This window comes from Teleopsis dalmanni, chromosome 2, assembly GCF_002237135.1.
Source record: "Teleopsis dalmanni isolate 2A chromosome 2, ASM223713v2, whole genome shotgun sequence".
Lineage (NCBI taxonomy): Eukaryota > Metazoa > Arthropoda > Insecta > Diptera > Diopsidae > Teleopsis > Teleopsis dalmanni.
The window spans coordinates 177,181,217-177,201,031 of NC_051847.1; the positions used below are offsets into that span (position 1 = coordinate 177,181,217).

Here is a 19,815-nt window from a genome sequence, read left to right on the forward strand (position 1 = left end):
CACGATCTAGAACTAACAGCTTACCTAGTAATCGAGTAATGTGGTAACAATGTAAAGTGCCAACAACAAAATACAGGCATTTTCTTTTTGCAACTTTGCAATGTTACTATGTTATAGTGAAATATCCGTTACCGAGATCGTTAATCAAGATTCTGAATACACCTTATCTTTCACTCGTTCTTTGAAATCATAATTATAAATCTTGTGTTCTCATCTCAAAATAATAATACGAAATTCTAAAACTCTCCTTACAAATACTGACACTTTTCAATATTTAGGAACTGCATATAATATTTTTATAAATAGTCCTGTTAGTTTCCACAATAAAAAGATGTCTATAATACCCTATTCTCAAATCAGAATTTTGTTTTTAGTATATTTAAGTTTTTTTTATATAAGAGATAAATACATTGAATTCTATATTTCTACAATTTATTTGACAGGCAAAAGTTAGTAGTTTCTATATAGCAAAAAAGATACACTAAAGCGATACTTTATTATGGGAAAGCTACGATGCGATTAAATAGATGAAAAAAAAAAAAATAATATATTAAAATACAATATTTGCAAAAAATGCCAAATTATATATCAAAACAAATTATGAATAAGAATTTCATGTTAATAACAAAATTTCGTTCAAAATACTATAAAAGCTATAGAGGCAAGCAATTTTATTATTGAAATACAAACAAAGTAGAGCAAGTGTAGAGAAAGTATAGCCAATGGTAGAATTAAAGTATAAAGAATTATATCATTTATAAAAGGCGCACATTGAAAGATAATTATTTAAAAAAAAAAATGAATCCACTTTCCCTTTGACATAAAGCCAAAGTGAAGGTAACGAACAAAGTTAATAATTCATACAAACATGAAACGAATAAATTTTGAATTTTTTTTGATAAAAACTTTAATACACATACCTTCATCATCGGACGAGTAACTATTATAACCAATAGGTCCAGTATTAGCATGCGTCTCGGAACGACTACGTTGTATGCCACTTACACCGCCTACCAAGCTATTTCCAGCCATAGGTGCATTTGTGCCAGCGGCTGTAGGTCCATAGTGTGCACCACTTGCCACAGTAGTTGAAGCTAAAAGTATATTAGGATTGCTGCCCAATTTGGACATAGCTGACATATTACTACCACTATTAGTTTGTTGTATGCCCTTTCGTGTCAGTGGTGATTGTAGCATACGCTGTTTCCATTCGAGCAAACGTTTCATAGATTCCTCACGCTTACGCTCACCATCCTGTGCTGTATTTGTATTGGCAGCTGTTGGCGGTGATGTAGCACCAACGCTGTTAGGTGTTGAATTATAATCATCATCAAAACCACCAGTTCTTTTGGGTAAACGTGCACTAGCCGAACGTAAAAATTGTTCATTTTGTTGTATAATTTGTTGCGTCGAAACCGCTGGTTGAAAATAGGAGCCTTGAGCTTGATGTTGTGGTGAAGCATGTTGTGTGGCTGTATGTGGATGCGATGATTGTGATCTTACATGTGAACCACCAGGTATTATACCAGCTCGACTCATGCGTGGTATGCTTGATGCACCATGTGTACCCAGTGCGTCATTCAATAATTCGTTACGTTTATAGGCCCGTTCATAGGGATTCTCATAACCGATTGTATTTAAGCCACTACCGACGGGACTTAGGAAATCTTGTGTCCTATAAGGACCAGGCTGTTGTGGTTGTGCTGCGTTTGCGCTTTGAGGATGTTGCAAATATAAAGCGCTTTTACGCATTTTATCAGCATAACTTGCTTCAGAATAGTAGAAACTATCAGGTGTGCGATTGATGTCTAGACTTGATTTTGGACGTGGTGCACGTATTGCATCCTGTTTGAGTGTCGGCGAAATCATACCCATTGCTTCATCAGCAGCAGCTTCTGCACGTGCTTCATACTCTAGGAAGTCTGCGGAATGTGGTCGCACTATTGCGGCAACAGGTCGTGAACGTAAGTTTATGTTACTGCCACTTTGATTGGATGCATGCTATAAAATATATGCAGAAGTTAATATATTAGTATAATTTGTAAATGAGTTCAAGAAAGATTATTTTTCCCTTAAATAAGAAACAAAAATGTAATTGATATTTAATTATGCACTTTTAAAAATATTGACGTTTAACATAATTTCTTAGTAGTCCACATATGATGAGAAATGTACATTGCCTTTTCTTCTATTTGTATATGATGCAGAAAGACATTTGTTCTGAGATAAATTTTCTTCTTTAAAGTTCTTTCACACATCACAAATATTCGAACAATCGGATAAATCAAATGTTAAAAATTTATGTCCCCTAATTTAAATAATATGATTTATTGCTAAGTTGAAGTTGTATTTTAAAGAATGATTGTAGACATTTTGTCATCAATAATGAACCTATTGAATTTCTCACTTCTTTCTGAGTACAAAAAACGCAACAGTCAGCTGCTTCAACTGAGCGTAATCTGCTCAGTTTTACGGTATTGGTGCTGATAGGTCACAGCGTAATACGAAGTCATGCTATGAAACTGGGTCTACCTTTTGTCGAGGTTGTGGCTGTGAAAATGAGAAGGAAAGCGTGATCCACCTCATGTGTCAGTGTTTATCCTTTGTTAGAAGACGATGTCAAATCATCTCAGACCCTTTTTTACCGACCTAACCGAGCAAAATTAAAGACTTAGCCAAGTTTATGTCAGTTTGGTTCACCTTCACCTAATGGTAGAGTAATGTTTTTCGGCGTTACTCGTGCGATGACCCCTAGTCGGTGCACATATAAACGCTAATCCATGGTACTACAACTGGCCAATATTTGAGACAAAATATTGGGATTTTTTAGAAACAGATGTGATCTTGTCATATTATTTTTAACTATTCAACTTCCACCTAGACTAAGAGGAAAATACTATAACGGGTGTTGTTATCTTCATCTGGTATTAAGACTCCTTCAATGGGAGGCATTCATTGAAAGAATTAAATATCTAATGTTCGGTTCAAGTTGATTGATTGCAGAAAGTATATGAAACAGTTGCAGTGCTTCACTTTGTGTGATTGTCAGTATATAAGTATTATTATTACCAATCATCCATCCAAAACAATATATAAAGATAAATATTATCTATGTATTGCATGTTACACAATATCTTTATTTGAACAACAACCAAATATTCATGCTATACTCGAGTGGAATCCGCAGGAAAGAAGAAATCGCGGTCGGCCTAGGACAACATGGAGAAGAACCATCAGTAAAGAAACGAGCAAATCATTAAGTGAGCTAAGAGCAATAGCACGCGATCATAGTAATTGGAAATCTCTTCGATAGATTGTTCGATAGACACAAAAAAATATACTACCTTTTCGAAATGATCGCTAAAAAGTTGACTGCCTTCGAGAAAATTATAATTTTTGAGTTCAGAATACAAATTCTAAAATGTTTTGATGTGTTCTGCCTTATTTGATGCACTGTTCTTTAGAGTTTTTTAACAATTATACAAAACAATACATTATATTTGGTACTTTATAGTTTATTTTCGTTCACTGATAATAATAAAAGTATTTGAACATTTAATAAATGACTAGATTATCAATACTTATTTTAGTTTATTTTTAGTAATATTATAGCTAGTTTTAAAAATTTAAAAATTTCATTGCTCAATTAAACTGATATTATTTTCTTTACTATAAAATGTGGTAAATTTTAAATGCGAGATAGTTTATATACTAATAAATATTTGAGCTCTTATTCCACCTACATTTTCATTTCCGCTTCTTTTTCCACGATATCATACTATTATTTTGTTTTCATTTCCTCCTTGTTTTTGATGTTCAAGTACTCTATTTGGTAATAAGCGAGCACGCACGCAAATCCCCAATTCTGACCCATAAATTCAGTCAGCAATAAATAACGTTACTGTTTTTCCTAAATTTTCCCTTTAGCAGCACACCAAACTCAAGAACCAAAGACAAAAGCTGTTACTTTAAAAATAAACGACGTCAGCAGCAAAGAAAATCGGAAAATCGCAAGCAGTGAGGAAAATGAAACACGCCCATGCTACGCTGCCACCCACTGACACAGTAAAACCTAATTAGAGTTCAACTAGGAGCAACCAAATCAAAACAGAAACAATAAGAAAAAAAGCAAAAACAAAAAGAAAAAGGAAAGAAAGCAAAAAAGAAAAAAAGAAAAAGACAGTAATGGAGAAGGAAACTTTAAAACCACGCCGACGTGTGCACCTGTCCAAATGGAAAACTGGCGCAACTGCAAGTCAAATTTAGACAGCAAAAGCGAGCTGAGGGGCACTCCTTTAACGGCTACCAACAAGTAAAGATACAGGCTTGTAAACAATTGTATGTACGTATGTGTAGCGATGTACCACAAAAGTTTATTTGTTTCAAGTCGAAAGTTTTGAAAACTGCCCGGTCCTGATGCTCTTCAGTTGTGGCGAGGAAAAAACGCAAAGGTGTACTTAAGCAAATTCGAGGGAATGTGTGCAGAAGGAAACAAATACTTCATACGAAATCCTTATAACCGTAAATGTTTTTTATGTTCTGCATTCACGTCTGTTAGTTTTGACTTAGGGCTTTATGATAAACGCTGAGTATGTGTTAGTTTACACTGGCGCTGCAGGAAATGGGTTACTACGTCAGAGAATCATCTTAATTTTATGCTACGAGACTTGCTATTCTTGTTGCGGTGTCATGTCAGTTTCATTACAGATGCTCTGTGTGTATCTTATGAGTCCAAGGCATTTCTCTTTTATGTTTCGCTTTTTCTTGGAAACTTAAACTACTTTTTTCTTCAAAAAATATAAAATTTAAATGCAAATTCCAAATGATTTCTTGTTTACGAGCAGAAAATTTCAGATATCTTATGCGCCATCATCATAAAGTTTCGATTCGTGCTATCCGTTGTTTTCAGGTTGATTCGAGTTGTAGTTTGTGTGTTGTTATTGCATTGGGGAATGACGTCTACATAATGGCCAATACTAAGGAACGAAATTAGTTTCCAATTGAGCGCATTTTTATAATAAAACGAGTTTCAAAAATTTAAATATCTCAAATTTGAAGCATTTTCAAATCAAATGATTGAATACTTCTTAAATGTTCCAAAAGAAGAGAAGATAAGCTTTTAAAAGTTAACTATTTACATTGACTGAAAAACGATTGGCATATAATAAAAAGAATAAATAATATATATTTATATATATAATATATATAAAAGCATATCAATCTCTCTTCTCTTCTAAATAATACCAATCTTGTACGGAACACTATTTATTTCGGAGTATAAAGTTATCAACAATTTTAACTGCCATCAGAGATAAAATTCTTTAAACTTTTTATATGTAGAGATTAGACTTCTAATTACATATTATAACATTTATGTAAGTTCATAATTAATACAATTTACATAAATGATGGTTTTGACTATATTAATTGACTTTAATAGAAACATCTGAAATTTTAACTGTAATTACATACTTACTAAAATTTTGATATCAACAGTTTGATTTAAGCAATATAATATAATATTAAACCTCAATGTCAACACTAAGTAATCACACTTTCATATGACGATCCAATTTTAAGCCAGAAGGATATCCCTTCTTTTATTAAATAATACTGCATAGTTGAAGTGGAAGGCTGAAAACGTAGGATGATGAATCTTACTTATTTAGCAAAGAAAGCCGTTTTGATTCTTTATTTCCCATAATTGTGGGTAGAAGGATGGACATACTAGAATGCGTCGGACGCATTCATAAATACAAGTACAAATAGTGATATTTAAAATATCACCGAGTATGTTAAAGATATGGCGCCCAATACTAGCTTAATTGTGGTTTCAGATAACCCTGAACATAGACACAATTGGTTTTCCGATGTCTTTTCTACAAGCGCTACAAACTGTCTCTTAAAAAAGCTAATATTCTTATAATAAGGGAAGCCAACAGGCCCGTCTGTACTTATGTATACGACATACTTTTTACAGCATTCAGAATTAAAAACAATACAAACACTATGAGCAAAAGATTATTAAAGAAATGAACAGGAACGACTTAGGTTATACCGATGGTCTGATTGATCCACTTAGGCCTATTGGTCCATTGTATTAAACAGGTACGACTTATTTAGGCAAATATTATTGTGTTCATATGATTAAGAAAAAGTGTTTACACCTAAAGACATGTTAGAGTTGGTTTGCTATCAAAATTAACCACAGAAATCACTCCACGTACCAAGAACATTTTTAGTAGCAAATTAAGTAAATAACTGAATAAGTTTAAATTGAATACTCTAAAGTAAAAAGAAATAGCTGCTAAGTTTATCTTAGACTAGGTGCTATAAATGTGTGAGCACGTAGTATCAATATGGTATGAAGAAATGTAATTATTGAATAAAGGTTCCCATCCCTATATGTATCGCAAGCTTTCTACATCTTTTATTAATTAGTACATATGCACATCCTAAACAGCAGACTTTTTTCTTTTAATAGAGGAGCTTTTAAAATGGTTCAGCCAAATCGGAGATAATGCAGATAATTTTAGACAAAAACCATTGTGTTTGTAAAAAGATCATCTATATACCGAAATATTATCCAAGAGTTTGCATTACTTTAATTTCTAAAAGCAATAGTAATAAGCTCAACTCAAAGCAGTTTCAATTTAAAGAAGAATATTAAGTTACTTTTTACTGAACCATTATTTAAAGAAATATATAATTTGTATTCATTACACATCAGAATATTAAATCAATATTTCGAATATTCGATTCAGTCGTGCAATAAATTTTTAAATCAAAAACAATCTTGGCACATTACAATGATTTCAACATGAAGGAATTTAAATGCACCAATCACAGAATATTCAATATATCCATAATTATTTATTACTTACCTCCAAATGATTTGGCGTGTATCTGTTCGGCATGGCTGGTACATGTTTACTGCCGTCATAAGTAGGGGGACTAAGTGGTCGACGATAACTAGCGGCTTCCTGCAATAAAGCCTCCTGTGCCGATGTTGGACCACCTTGTGTCATATTGTAAATGTCCTCGTAATCAGAGAAAACACGATTCTTCGAGCGTCCGTACGCATCTGGTGTGCGGCGTTCTGTATTTGGATAGCCAGACGACTGTGTTGGGTATCGTTGCTGTATAACCTTTTGCATGTATAATTCACGCTCGCCATAAATATCATCTGCACGTTGTTGTTGCTGTTGTAATCTCATAATTTGTTCCTCCATCTCCATGTAATCGTTATGTGTTTTGCCATATTCCTCACCGGCTAATTGCATTTGTTGTTGCAGTTGTGCTTCCAGATTATCGATGGAATATTGTTGCTGTGCCTGTTGTAAACGCAATGCTGTCGACACATTACCGGTACGCGTATCGTAAATAGCATGATGTTGCTGTGGTTGTTGAGATCTTTGTGGTTGGTATTGTTGTTGCTGCATTTGTTGTAATGTAGGTGACATGATGCCACTACGACGACTAGCGTGCTGCGCTCCAGTTTGTTGTTGATGTTTGCGTTCATTGTCAATGGAATGCTCAGGACTTGGGGATGAGTAGCCACCGTCATTAGTACGTCTTGGTTTTGGTGGTGCATTTGCATACAATGGTTGTGCTCCGCCACTATTACTACTCGAGGCAGAATTAGCATGTGCATTAGCTGCATTTCCACCATTTTCCGAAGCCGGTGTAACTTGGCCTTGACTCATCTTACTTTGTTGTGATTGTAAAGTGTGTATGCCGGAATCGGAATTTTCGCCACTATGATTGAGTGACGACGAGACACTAGGTTGTGAATTTTGATCTGATTCGCCACTGCTAGGTGCTTGCATCATTGTGGCTGCAGTCAGCGCACGTACCCATTGCACCATAGATTCAGCAGTTTCGGCGGCAAGCCAGTATGTGCGCATATTTTGATGCTCACATTTAAAAGCATATTTTCTATATATTTTATCTTCCGGCAGACAAGCAGATACTTTATATGATGGCAGTAATATTGAACCCAGCAGCTTCTCCTCCTCTGGGCCCTTATAATAATATAGACAATATTCAGCTAGTACAAACCAACGTTTACGCCAAACTTTAAGCCCATCTGAACCTTGTTTATATAGCCAGCCTGAAAGTGTGACTGGTGAAGCAGGCGGTCGCTTTGTTATGGGTGATTTTAGAGCTTGTATGGAGCCCACACTTTTCTTACGATCAAGCTGTATATGTGTTGGACTCTTCGTAGAGGAGTCCTCTGAACTAGGTGTAATTTTCTGTTGCACGCTACCTGGTTTAACGCCAGAAATTTGTGTCTGACAGGCTTGGTTAACAACGTGTCCAGGATGATTCTGTTGTATATAAACTGGACTATGTTCACTGCCAGGTGTTTGTTGATCAGGCTTAAGGCGCTGATGTTGCTGTTGTTGTTGCTGCTGTTGCTGTTGCTGTTGCTGATGTTGTTGCTGCAGTTGTTGTTGATGTTGTAATTGGAGTTGCAATTGAAACTGTTGTTGTTGTTGCGCATATATCTGTTGTTCTTGCTGCTGTTGCTGTTGATGATAGTACTGTTGTTGGTTCGTTTGACCTTTTTGATTAACTTTAAGTGGCCCACTTGCCGGTTGAAATTGGGTGGGTAAGTTTAAACTTGAAGGCGGTGCACGTTGATTATGTGCTGCGCCTTGCTGTTGTTGTTGACTCTGTTGTTGCTGCAGCGTCATTGAGGACACTATACTTGAAGATTGGCTCATATGGTAATGACCTTGTGGAACCGGTGGATTTAAAGCTTGCCTAAGTGCAAAAGTGCGTTGTTGTTGTTGCACTGCCTCGCTTTGTGTTAGGATCTGTGCCTGCACTTTAGCTTGCTGCAATTGTTGATACTGTTGTTGCAGTGTATTGGCAGGATTATTGGCTGATGTTGCTTGCAGCCGACCGGCTGCTGCCAAATAAGCTCGCTCATTTGGTGACTGATATATTTGTTCACTACTCGTATATGACTGGTGATAAGGTGAGCTATGAGAACTGCTCGACGCATTACCGCCAAGATTGTGCTTCATTAGCAATTTATTTGGTTGCGGCTGCATATCGATTGGCGTCAATGGTCCACCGCTCGATGAAGTAGCTGTAGGACTTTGCTGATAGCCCGTGCCACTCATATGATAACCACCTTGTGAATGATGCTGTTGTTGGAAGACTGGCGAATGTGTTGCCGTACGGTAATCGGCAATATTTGTTTGATATGCAAGCGGTATTTTCTTTTGTGCATTTGCCTGCTGCAATTGTTGCAATTTTTTGGCGTCCATTGTTGCCCCTGTAAATAACGGGGGTGCTTCCAACCTGCAAAAAAAAATGGGTTTAATAAATAAATTGTATCAACTGTACAACTAAATTAAATCAGTAAAAAAAATTTATTATTATTTTAAAATCGTCAAAAATATTAAGGAAGTTAAAGTTTGTCAAAAAATATTTCGTTAACCAAAAGTAAGCCTTCTGTCTCATAAATAATGCAAGGAATTTTGTACTTCAACTGGTCACATAAGCTTCCTTGCTTTTTATCGGTCATTGCTAAATTGCAAGTGCGTCAGGCACGCTGTCAACGTTCCAAATGAATTGTTGTGTGGTGCAAGCTTAATTGCCCTTAATTGATTAAGCTCACATGTGGCTTCTGCTGGAACGCATCAAATAGACAAATGGCCTATAGTGTAGTTTACAACAACACTATGTGCTGGTGGCACAAAATAGCGAGTGCGACCAAATGTTACTTGTTGGAATGCCAGTTAAGTAACGACTTTGTTAAGCCTGCAATTCACTGTGCTTCATGTATCCGCTCTTACAGGTGCGGATGTTGAAATTTTAATTACGTTTAATTAAATTTTGTAAAACCTGCTTCAAAGCTGTAAATCTGTAGATTTACCCGAAATATGTCAGTTGCAGTAATTCAATATGCTTTTGCCAATACTTACCAGTCCCATAACTGATAAATGCAGCCGAACATGTTTTTGGTATTTTTTTATTTATTTTACAAGCGAAAATTGTGCGATTTCATAAATAAAAATTTTTATTTTTAAATTTTTAATTTTAATTTTAGTTTCATTAGGTTTTCACTACATTTTGATATTTTTAGTTTTTTATTTGATATGTCGTTGCTAGAAAAATTTAAATTTATTTTACAAATTATGTCTTTAATGAGTTTTACTTGGCTCTGAGGATAGTGACCAGAAAATTTGCATTTTTACATAATGAGCTTTAAACAAATTAAACAAATAATTAAAATAATTTCTTGTAGAACTAGAACTGATTTTAAAAACAAATTATGAAGCATATACTAATATTCTTTTGTGATCTTCTATAACTAACAACCATATTATAAAATTATTATTTTTATTTAAAGACGCTAATGGTCATTGCAACTTATAAGATCTATTGTGCCATCCCTAGAGAGAGTCTCCTAAATCAATTTCGATAAGTTAAGAGAGTTTACAAACCTAATAACGTCTTTCAATACTATATCTACATATATATTATTACACACAATATATACATAATATATGTATGATAAATATATAATACATATATAATATACATAATATAATATAACTTGACACATGTTTCAAAATATTATTTATATTATTTAAATTATAAACAAGACTATAAATTATAAACAAGAGAAGGTAAATAATAGAGTACCTTTATTGATCTTAATATTAAAGACAGATAGTTTTAAAACATTCTGTGAAATGTGAAGTGAGGCTTCCGTCCATCTTATATATTCGTTTCATGTGACTGCCGGAAAACATGTCCCGTACATTATTTTATTTTCATTATATCGAATAGGGTCCTATATAATATATATGGGTCGATTATATAGGAATAAAATCTATTTTGTAGAACTTATATTGATATAGATAAATAGATATACAGATAAATATATAATAATATCTATAATATATGCACATATATATAAAAGGTCTATATAATGACCTTCTTTCTATATAATCGACCCATATATAGGTTATTATGAAAGTCCAATGAATGTGCTGGACTTATTTCCTAACCGTTATGTATATATATAATTATATATAAATATATATATATATATATATATATATACAAAAAACAAAATTAATATTATCCTGCAATGCCTATTGTAGGGAATATAATACAAAATAAATTTAAAAATATTTAAATCATTGGTTCTCTTATTTTTGTCCAGTTGAATTTTATGTTAAATCAATTTTATATAATATTATTATTTAAATTATTCTGAAACAAAAGCACAAAGATTAAATTTTACGGAAAGCATTTCATTATAACCCAATATATAAAAGGCTCATATTTTAAATGAACTTTAATTATAAAAAATAAAATAATAAATAAGAAAATTTAATTAAATTGTATTTAAATTATAAACAAGAGGAGGTAAATGGGAAAGTACCTTTATTGATATTTAATCATATTAAACAGAATTATATTAAGAGATAATTATTTTATAAAAATGATAGTTTTGAAAAAATTTATATGAAAATTTTAATAATATCTTTAATAATATTAGTTTTTTGTTATTGTGAATTCATTGCAAATTATAACAACTTTAATAAAATTAATTTAGCCATTTGGAATCGATTTCAGACACAAGAAAATAAAATTATTTGCCCAATTAAACTTGCTAATACCATTGGCAATTTATTGCAATCAAAATTAAATTACCTATTAATTATGAAGTAAAATGCCTAAATATGTATTTTAATTATTCATGAAATTAAAAAATAATAGTATTAAATATGTTTGATAAAGACACATTTCATGAATAATTTGCATTTTTAAATTTTATGCTTAATTACGAATATGCTTAATTAAAAAATAAGAAATAGAAATTAAATATAATGCAATATTTATATTAAATGAATTTTTACTTTTTTCACACTAATTAACATCTTTAATTTTTCATTATAAAATATATTCATAGTGTTTCTGCATGAAAATCTTTACTATAAGACTTTAAAAATCACAAATTAAAATTAAAATAAAGTATATTGCAGAATTATGTTTAGAAAAATGTACATCTAGAGTAATTTGTTTTTATCTTTATATGTGAAAATAAAAAACAAGATAAATAGACTCTTATTTGATCGCAGCGCCAATACTCTACAGTAATTTATTTCTATTTCTTATGCTAAAAAAAAATAACCCATACCATACAAACTAAAAGTTATAGTTATAGATTAGATCTATTATACCTGATTTAATGTAGATACCATTATTGAATTATTATCTAATTCAATATTGTTTTCACCATAACTCAAAATATAAATGTATTTGTTTTTTAATAATCAATTCGAATGGAAGTGCGGTTTTCCAGCACTATTTCCAGTCATGTTAAATGTTCCCATTAAAATGCAACCAATATGTTTTTTCAGTTAATTTACATCTTCATATTTTTAATATCAAATCAATATTCGCAGAACTCTTACACGAAGATTGCAACCTTTGAATAAAGATCTTAAATAAGTTGTTTTAATATAACATAAAAAACAAAATTATTGCATAGTATAGTTTTATGGATAATATTAGTTATTAAAAAAAGACAAAGAAATCATCTAACTATAGTTTTTAAGATAATATTAGTTACTAAAAAAAGACAAAGGCTGCCTTCAAAGTAAGTCCTATCTAAAGTAATATATCTATTTCAGCGCTCGACTCATTGCTCAATACATTTTTCATAGACTGATTGCGGTAAAGTGTTTAACTTCAGCCATTTTTTTTATGCCCTCAGTAAACTCAAAACACATACTTACTATTAGAGTAACTGAAACTAACTCTATATATCAGAAAAGGGAACCAGTAGCTGTGCAAAATTCAATTAAATACCTTCAATTGAGTTATAAATACATAAATTCACTACTCTCTTTCGTCATATAATGACTCCATAGAAAACTACAAGAAAACAAATAAAATATTTACTACAGTAATAAAGTTTAATTTTGGAAAAATTCTCAACACAAATTAAACGGACTCATTTGTAATCTATTTACATTTTAATAAAATACAATTAACGAAGTGAGATTGACTTCACTCCACTTATTCATACAGTAAGTGCTCAACTTAGCTTAAATGTATACATTGCAAACATTATTAGTGCTACAATGTTAGGATATCACTAAAATACATAAGTAAGAGATGAACATATGTTACTACATATTCTTAGGCAATACGACTTCTTTGATCTAATATATAAACTGTATAATATTAGTTTGTGCTCATATATAGTTCGAGCAAAAATTAAATACAAATTTTCGTATATATCCTAAACCAAGTAAAATAAAAAAATTATTCATTCTCCTTAAATTCCATAAGTAAAGAAATTTCAAAAAAAAAATATCTCAAACTTAGATACAAGATACAAAAGTTGCAAGAATTGCATAACCATAAATTTCTTAATCGTCTTTAAATTTTTTACTATAAAAAGAAGTGCATAATTCTCATATACTTTAGGCGTTAAAAGCAGAATCTTGTTGCATGTAAAATATTAAGGAAGTACAAGAAAGAAAATGCATTTTGCTGCATTTTGTAACGGTAGCGCAATAATGGCAAGAAAAGCAGATGCTAACGATCTGCTGTTATGCAAAATATATGGCCACATAATACACACAACAACTCCAACTACTTATGTACACATGTATTTATATATATATATATATAAGCATATATTATAAGAACATAAAATTTTATTTTTGTATCATTTTTTAAGCTTTTGTATTCGCTTTATTTTCACATTACAAGCTGAAGTGCCGTAAAGTATGCTGCACTATTTACTGACACATTTAGGAGTTAAGTAAGAAAACAGCAGGGAAATTTTGTTACTTTATGTTGAAAGTATCTCAGTTATATTCGTAGTGGATTTGCATGATTTCGTCTTACGTGAATTTGCAAGTTAGTTGCAATTTTACATTGTTTATTCCTTTTAAAGCCGTTGTGAAGATTTAGTTGCGGATATTTCTCTAGGATTTACGTGAATGATTTGATGTTCAGCCACTAGGAGAATATTTCATATCTGGCATTGTTACTACTGCAGCTGCTGCTGCATCTGTAAGAGCTCAACAAACAAATATGAGAACAAAATTTATCAAAATATTTTTCATTGCCTGCAGTAATTGTTCTTACGAAATACAATGGAATACTTTCCTTCAGCTTTGATGAAAAGTAAACGTAACGTAACAAATATTAAATCAAATATCTCTGTAGAGCAATAATAGAAAATTTTCAATATACTTTTTCTTCTTTCATTTTAAAATGGATTAAAAAGTTTCTAAAAAAGTTTCCTACAAACGAACATATATTCAGTATTGAATTTATGAAAATTCAAAGTGAAAAATTAAGCAAATACAAAGGAATTAATAAACTGCACAAAATATCTGATTGTTTCCATATATGAAAAATAGTCCTTCTGTGACGATTAAAAGCTCCTATCAATCGTGGAAAGCATAGGACAGCATAGGACGTAACTTAAGTAGTAGAAGAGCAGTAGCACAAAAAAATTATGTGGAAAACTGTTGGTGAAAAGGACGTAAGATATTAAATAATGGTTGGCTGCACACACATGACAATATAAATCAATAATTGGTTTGAGGTACTGAAGTTGTGCAATGGTGTTCAGCTGGTCTAACATAGCTCCAAATGAAATCTGGGTTACGAAAATTGTTGTGTGTGCTAGAAATTATGAAATTTAAAGTTACTGAACAGCGATTATTAGTACATGCTCTACATTCTACTGAAATAATATGTTAGATAAATTATTCAGCAATTTATATCAGTGCCATTATTTTAAGCGACAACGTTAATCATAAAAATACATGAAAATCACACAGAAGTGTATGGAAAGCGTTGCTCATATGAACAACCAATAATGTAGAGTAATTGACTTAAGGAGAAAAAAACTAGCACAATGGACGTTACTACAACGTGGATATTAAATATGTATAATGATTGTATATAAATAATAAATATGAACCAAACTGAACTGAACTGAAGAACTCTTAAAAAACTTGTACTTTGTGTAATTGTGCAGTTTGGCTTTATAAAAGTTACTTATGCTTTATATGCATAAGTTTTATTCGAACAAAATATATGTCATATGAAAGAAATATCTTGAAAAAAATAACGCTGGTATTATATGTAATAATATAAAACACAACACATTTATAAAATTTGGTACCAAACAAAAAAAGAAATATTAGAAATTTGTACTAAATATGCCAGAAAAACTGTCCAAATAAGTTGTACTCATTGCACGATACATTTGCTGGCATAAATCCAAAATATTTTGTAAAAAAGAATATAAAATCAAAGTTAAAATAATGTTGACAGATACCCAAAAAAACAAAACAAATAAACCAAATTTATGAAAATTATATGCTTACTTGTAGATACAAATGTATCCACATTATACATGAATACGATGATTTGAATACAAAAAAAAAATTTCAGCAGGAAAAACTGTCAAAAATTAAGGATAATTTGCTTGAAATTTTTATGCTCATTTGGCAATTTATCATAATGTAGAGTTACAGTAAATATTCTGCATATGAAAGAAAAATGTATGAAATTTTATTTGATATTATTGCATTTCTAAAAGAAAATGTATGAATAAATAATGTGAATATGTAATATATATATATTCATTTTAGAACTCATTTTTACAGTACCTTCAGGTGAATCTTAAATTAATATATAAGATAAGATAAGCATGAACGAAGTACTAGCGCCCACTTGAGCAGTGCACTGCGACCATGATTGATCTTTTGTGCTCAATTAATATAATTAATATATAAATAAATATAAGTAAAATAGCGACTGCGACACAGTGGCAACCGTCGACTTATATTATAATGAATAATTAGTTTTAATATATTAACAAGCCCCAAAACAAATTTTTAATTTAAGCATTTAATTTTAATTTAGTATATGATTTTAATTTTTAATTTAAAATGATAGTATATGATAGTAAGCTAATAAATACACGGTATAAATAATTAATAAGCTATAAAATATATATTACCTTCCATTAATTATGATATTCTTATATTAAATAGGATCGGCATGTTACACACAATTTTTTATGTATTTGCTACTTTCACCCATTCTACCTTCTAGTCATTTAAAATACTTATAATGTTTTTATAAGATAAAATAGCTTTACTAATTTAAGCTAATCAAAACTCTTGTAGAATAGGAGAACGGCCAAGAAAGTGTACAATATCTTCAATCTCAACTAAATTACACGTACTACAGAGCTTAGATCTATCTACATGAAATCTGTTCCCATTAAGCTGTAACGTGCTACTTCTTGCTTTGAGTATCCAGGTAATATGATTAATACGTCATCTAAATTAATACACTTATATATAAGTGGAATATAGCAGTGATATTAAGTGATACTAATACTAATTTAATGATATTAATTTAATATTATAATTAATTATAAAATTTTATTAATAAGTTTTTATATTTATGTTTATTTTGGTTAACAACTCACTATTGAAGAGATTTATTATGAAAATAAAATTAATCAATAATTTTTACTTTTTTAATTATTTGCACTGAAATGAATAATTCATGCAATTATTTAAATTGAAGTAAAATTAAGTCAAAAAACAACTGTGGCAATAGCAGAGTTCAGCTCAGCAACAAAATAAATAAATAAATATTTAAAAAATATTTTAGTTATTTTATACTTTCAAAATATGAAAACTGTAAAAAAACACAAATGCAAATTACAGGAAAATGTAATATTCAGAATTAATAAGGCTATGATATTTTTATGGAATTTAAATCTATACGGCTCATTCAAAATAAATATAAAAACTGCTGAAGTGGAACGTGAAATAATATCACAGCAATTCCGACAAAAATATAGACACTTATAAACTAATAAAAGTTCACAGGTCTTGCTTATCTTTTGACCTGAGTATATTTTTCACCGATCTGTAGGACTAAGCGTGTTAAATTTTATATATAGACTATATACAAGTCTATATTTTGTACACTTTTAGAAGATCGAATTACTATATTATTCGACTGGTATAGTAGTAGAATTCTGAACTTTTTTTGGTACTCCGGAGCGTCCAAATCGGTTGTAACCTTTTTAAGAGAAATAGAAAATCACGGCACACACTAAAATCTTCTTATATCAATGTTTTAGATAATAATGTCTGTTTGGGAAGTACAGGAGTAAAATTTTGTAAATTTTTGTAGTAAATTTCAAATTTACCTACAACATAATATAGATTTTACTTATATGATGATACTCGTGAATGGTAAAATATTCGCAGACTCCCTTGCCTACCACAATGTGAATGGTAAAATATTCACAGACTCCCTTGCCTAATCATAATAGCCAGTAGTATATTGGGTTATTACAGCAGATATGTTCTGGGCAGAGATTATATAGGAAGGATTTATATGTGAAACAAACTTCTATTCACTTGTTAAAGAAATATCATTATTAACATAAACCACAGATAACATATATTACTAAAGTATTAAAATATAATTGTAAGAGTTAGGTTGTTCTAATCAATACTGTCATTTTTTGCGAAACTAAAAGTGTTACGCTTCACTAGTTAGTCTCATTAATCACTAAATCATGTCTTAAATCCAGAAACAATAATCAATAAAAAATTCACAATAAAAAGTAAATTTTTTATTATTTAAAAAAAAATAATAAATGTTTAATGTAATAAAATTATCGACAATGAAACTTTCTCGCACAATTATTTTTGTGTATATCAAATATGTATGAAATAAAAAAAAATTAAATTACAGTTTAATAAAATTTTTAACACAAAATAGAAATTTTTTCTTTAGAAAAATGCTGCGAGCTGAGAAATATTCACACAGCAATTGGCAATATCTCAGCCACGAAGCGGGTCAGGGTTCTCTCCTTTGCAACTTTTCTTTGCCAAAATTGAATTTCTCAACTGCCAAATTAAAATTTTGTGCGCTTTCACAAAGTCCAAAAAAAATGGGAAAAATAAAATTTTGTTAAATTTTCAATAAATTTTAAATTTACATTAATTTTCAATAACAATTTTTTGTAATCAATTATTTACGGCTAATCTTTTTTTCCAGACAACATTTTAGAGTAATTTTAATTTTAGTAGAGAGAGAAATTAAAAATATAAAATTGATTGAAAAAGTTTAAAAAAAAATATAAACAATTTTAAACATTTTTGTTTAGGAAAAAAATTTTGATTGGCAGATATCAACCAAAAATATAAAAAATATAAATATCCATATGATATTTACTCGAAGTAAATACACAAATAAATATTTATTTTAAATAAAATGAAAATACCAATATACTATATAAAAATCAAATTCGAATATTTACTACGAAAAATGTAAATGTATTTATTTGTAATATACAATATATATAAATATATTTTTAAAATTAATCTTGAAATTTTATAGTCAAAGCTTTAAAACATGCATATGTGTATATTATAGTCTTATGATAACACTTATTTGAACTACAAAAAAAGCATTGAATTATACAAAAAAAAAACTTCTTACGATTATATGTTATGAAGAATTATATGATTATATATGAAAAATAATATATATACCGAATATATAGCCAACGAATACGTGATCGAGAATGAGTAATCCCAAAGGAGAAGAGGGGGCGTTTTAGTACACAGTAGGAGTCGTGCACAACATTCAGACGACGGTCAATGCATAAAAAATTTCAAGTTCTTGCCCAGAGAAGAAAAAAAAATTTAAATGTTAATTAAAACAATGTATTAACATGACACTTAAAACTTTTAAATACACTTTTGAATAAAGATTTTGAAAATAATATTAGTTCTCGCGGAACACTATCAAACTCCAGCAGTTCGTGTTGGCCAATGCTCAAAAAAGGAACATTAGAACTTTAATTGTGTTCTGTTTAGTCCCATACTGACAAACATTTTTAATTTAGAACTCAAACCAATACTTCCCAAAATTACGTGGAATATGTACTCCAAAAGACTTTGTAGCTAATTGAGAACTATTCGATATTCACATTTATTTACCTGACTGGAGTTCAAACTTTTCCTGATTGATAATGTAAACATAATTTTTTTTTAAATAATTAAATATAAGAAATATTTCCGAAAATACCATTTTCGATGAATTTTCAGCAATACTCGAAACCAGTCAAATATTTATTTTCTTTCAAGATTCTTGAACTTTCAAACATTTTTGTAGTAGTCATTTGTCTTAATTTATCTAAATTTCAATATAATATTTTGTATGAAAGTCTACCCGAGTGGATAGAGTGGAGGTTGCTATTAAGTTGGGATAGGAATGAACGTGTTATTAGCTCCCGACGGAGCAGAGCACTGCGACCAGATTGATCTTGCGATGAACAGACCCTAACCGAACAGAAGATATTCTGCCTTCCCGATGAAGCCCAGAATATCGTTCGCTGAGGACCTCCTAATGTCAGAAGACAGAGCAGTTCTCCTTCCAGTGACCTCCTCCTGGTCCAGATGAAGGCTAGGCAATCACAGAGAATGTGACTGAAAGTTTCGTATGCTTCTCAGCAGAATCACTCCATCTCTTCGGACAGACCTATTTTATTAAGGTGATAACGCAGTCCATGGTGACCCGTTATATATCCCACCAGCAATCTCAACTCTGTTCTGCTGAAGTGAGATACCTTACCATAACCATTAAGTTACCTACCAACTAAATTTAATCTGTGCTATCACCTCATTAAGTTGGGTCTTCCTGTACCCATCTCCAATCGGTTGGAATCCGTTGCTGTTAAGTTACCTACCGATTAAATTTAAT

At 30.7% G+C, this 19,815-nt stretch overlaps 1 protein-coding gene across 8 annotated transcripts in view; it reads right to left on the reverse strand.

Annotated features, from left to right (window-relative positions):
• LOC119685493 (serine-rich adhesin for platelets) overlaps positions 1-19,815 on the reverse strand; it is a 77,996-nt gene that overhangs the window by 27,468 nt on the left and 30,713 nt on the right. For 7 of the 8 annotated variants that reach the window (XM_038099792.1, XM_038099790.1, XM_038099787.1 and 4 more), the window contains exons 1-3: positions 9,942-10,024; positions 6,885-9,315; positions 921-2,001 (exon numbers count right to left, since the gene is read on the reverse strand). In XM_038099792.1, the coding sequence (XP_037955720.1) occupies positions 921-2,001; positions 6,885-9,315; positions 9,942-9,973 (3,544 nt within the window). In that variant the 5' untranslated portion in view covers positions 9,974-10,024. Of the gene's footprint in view, positions 1-920; positions 2,002-6,884; positions 9,316-9,941; positions 10,025-19,815 lie in introns of those variants that run through there. The other variant, XM_038099785.1, reaches the window with a different exon arrangement.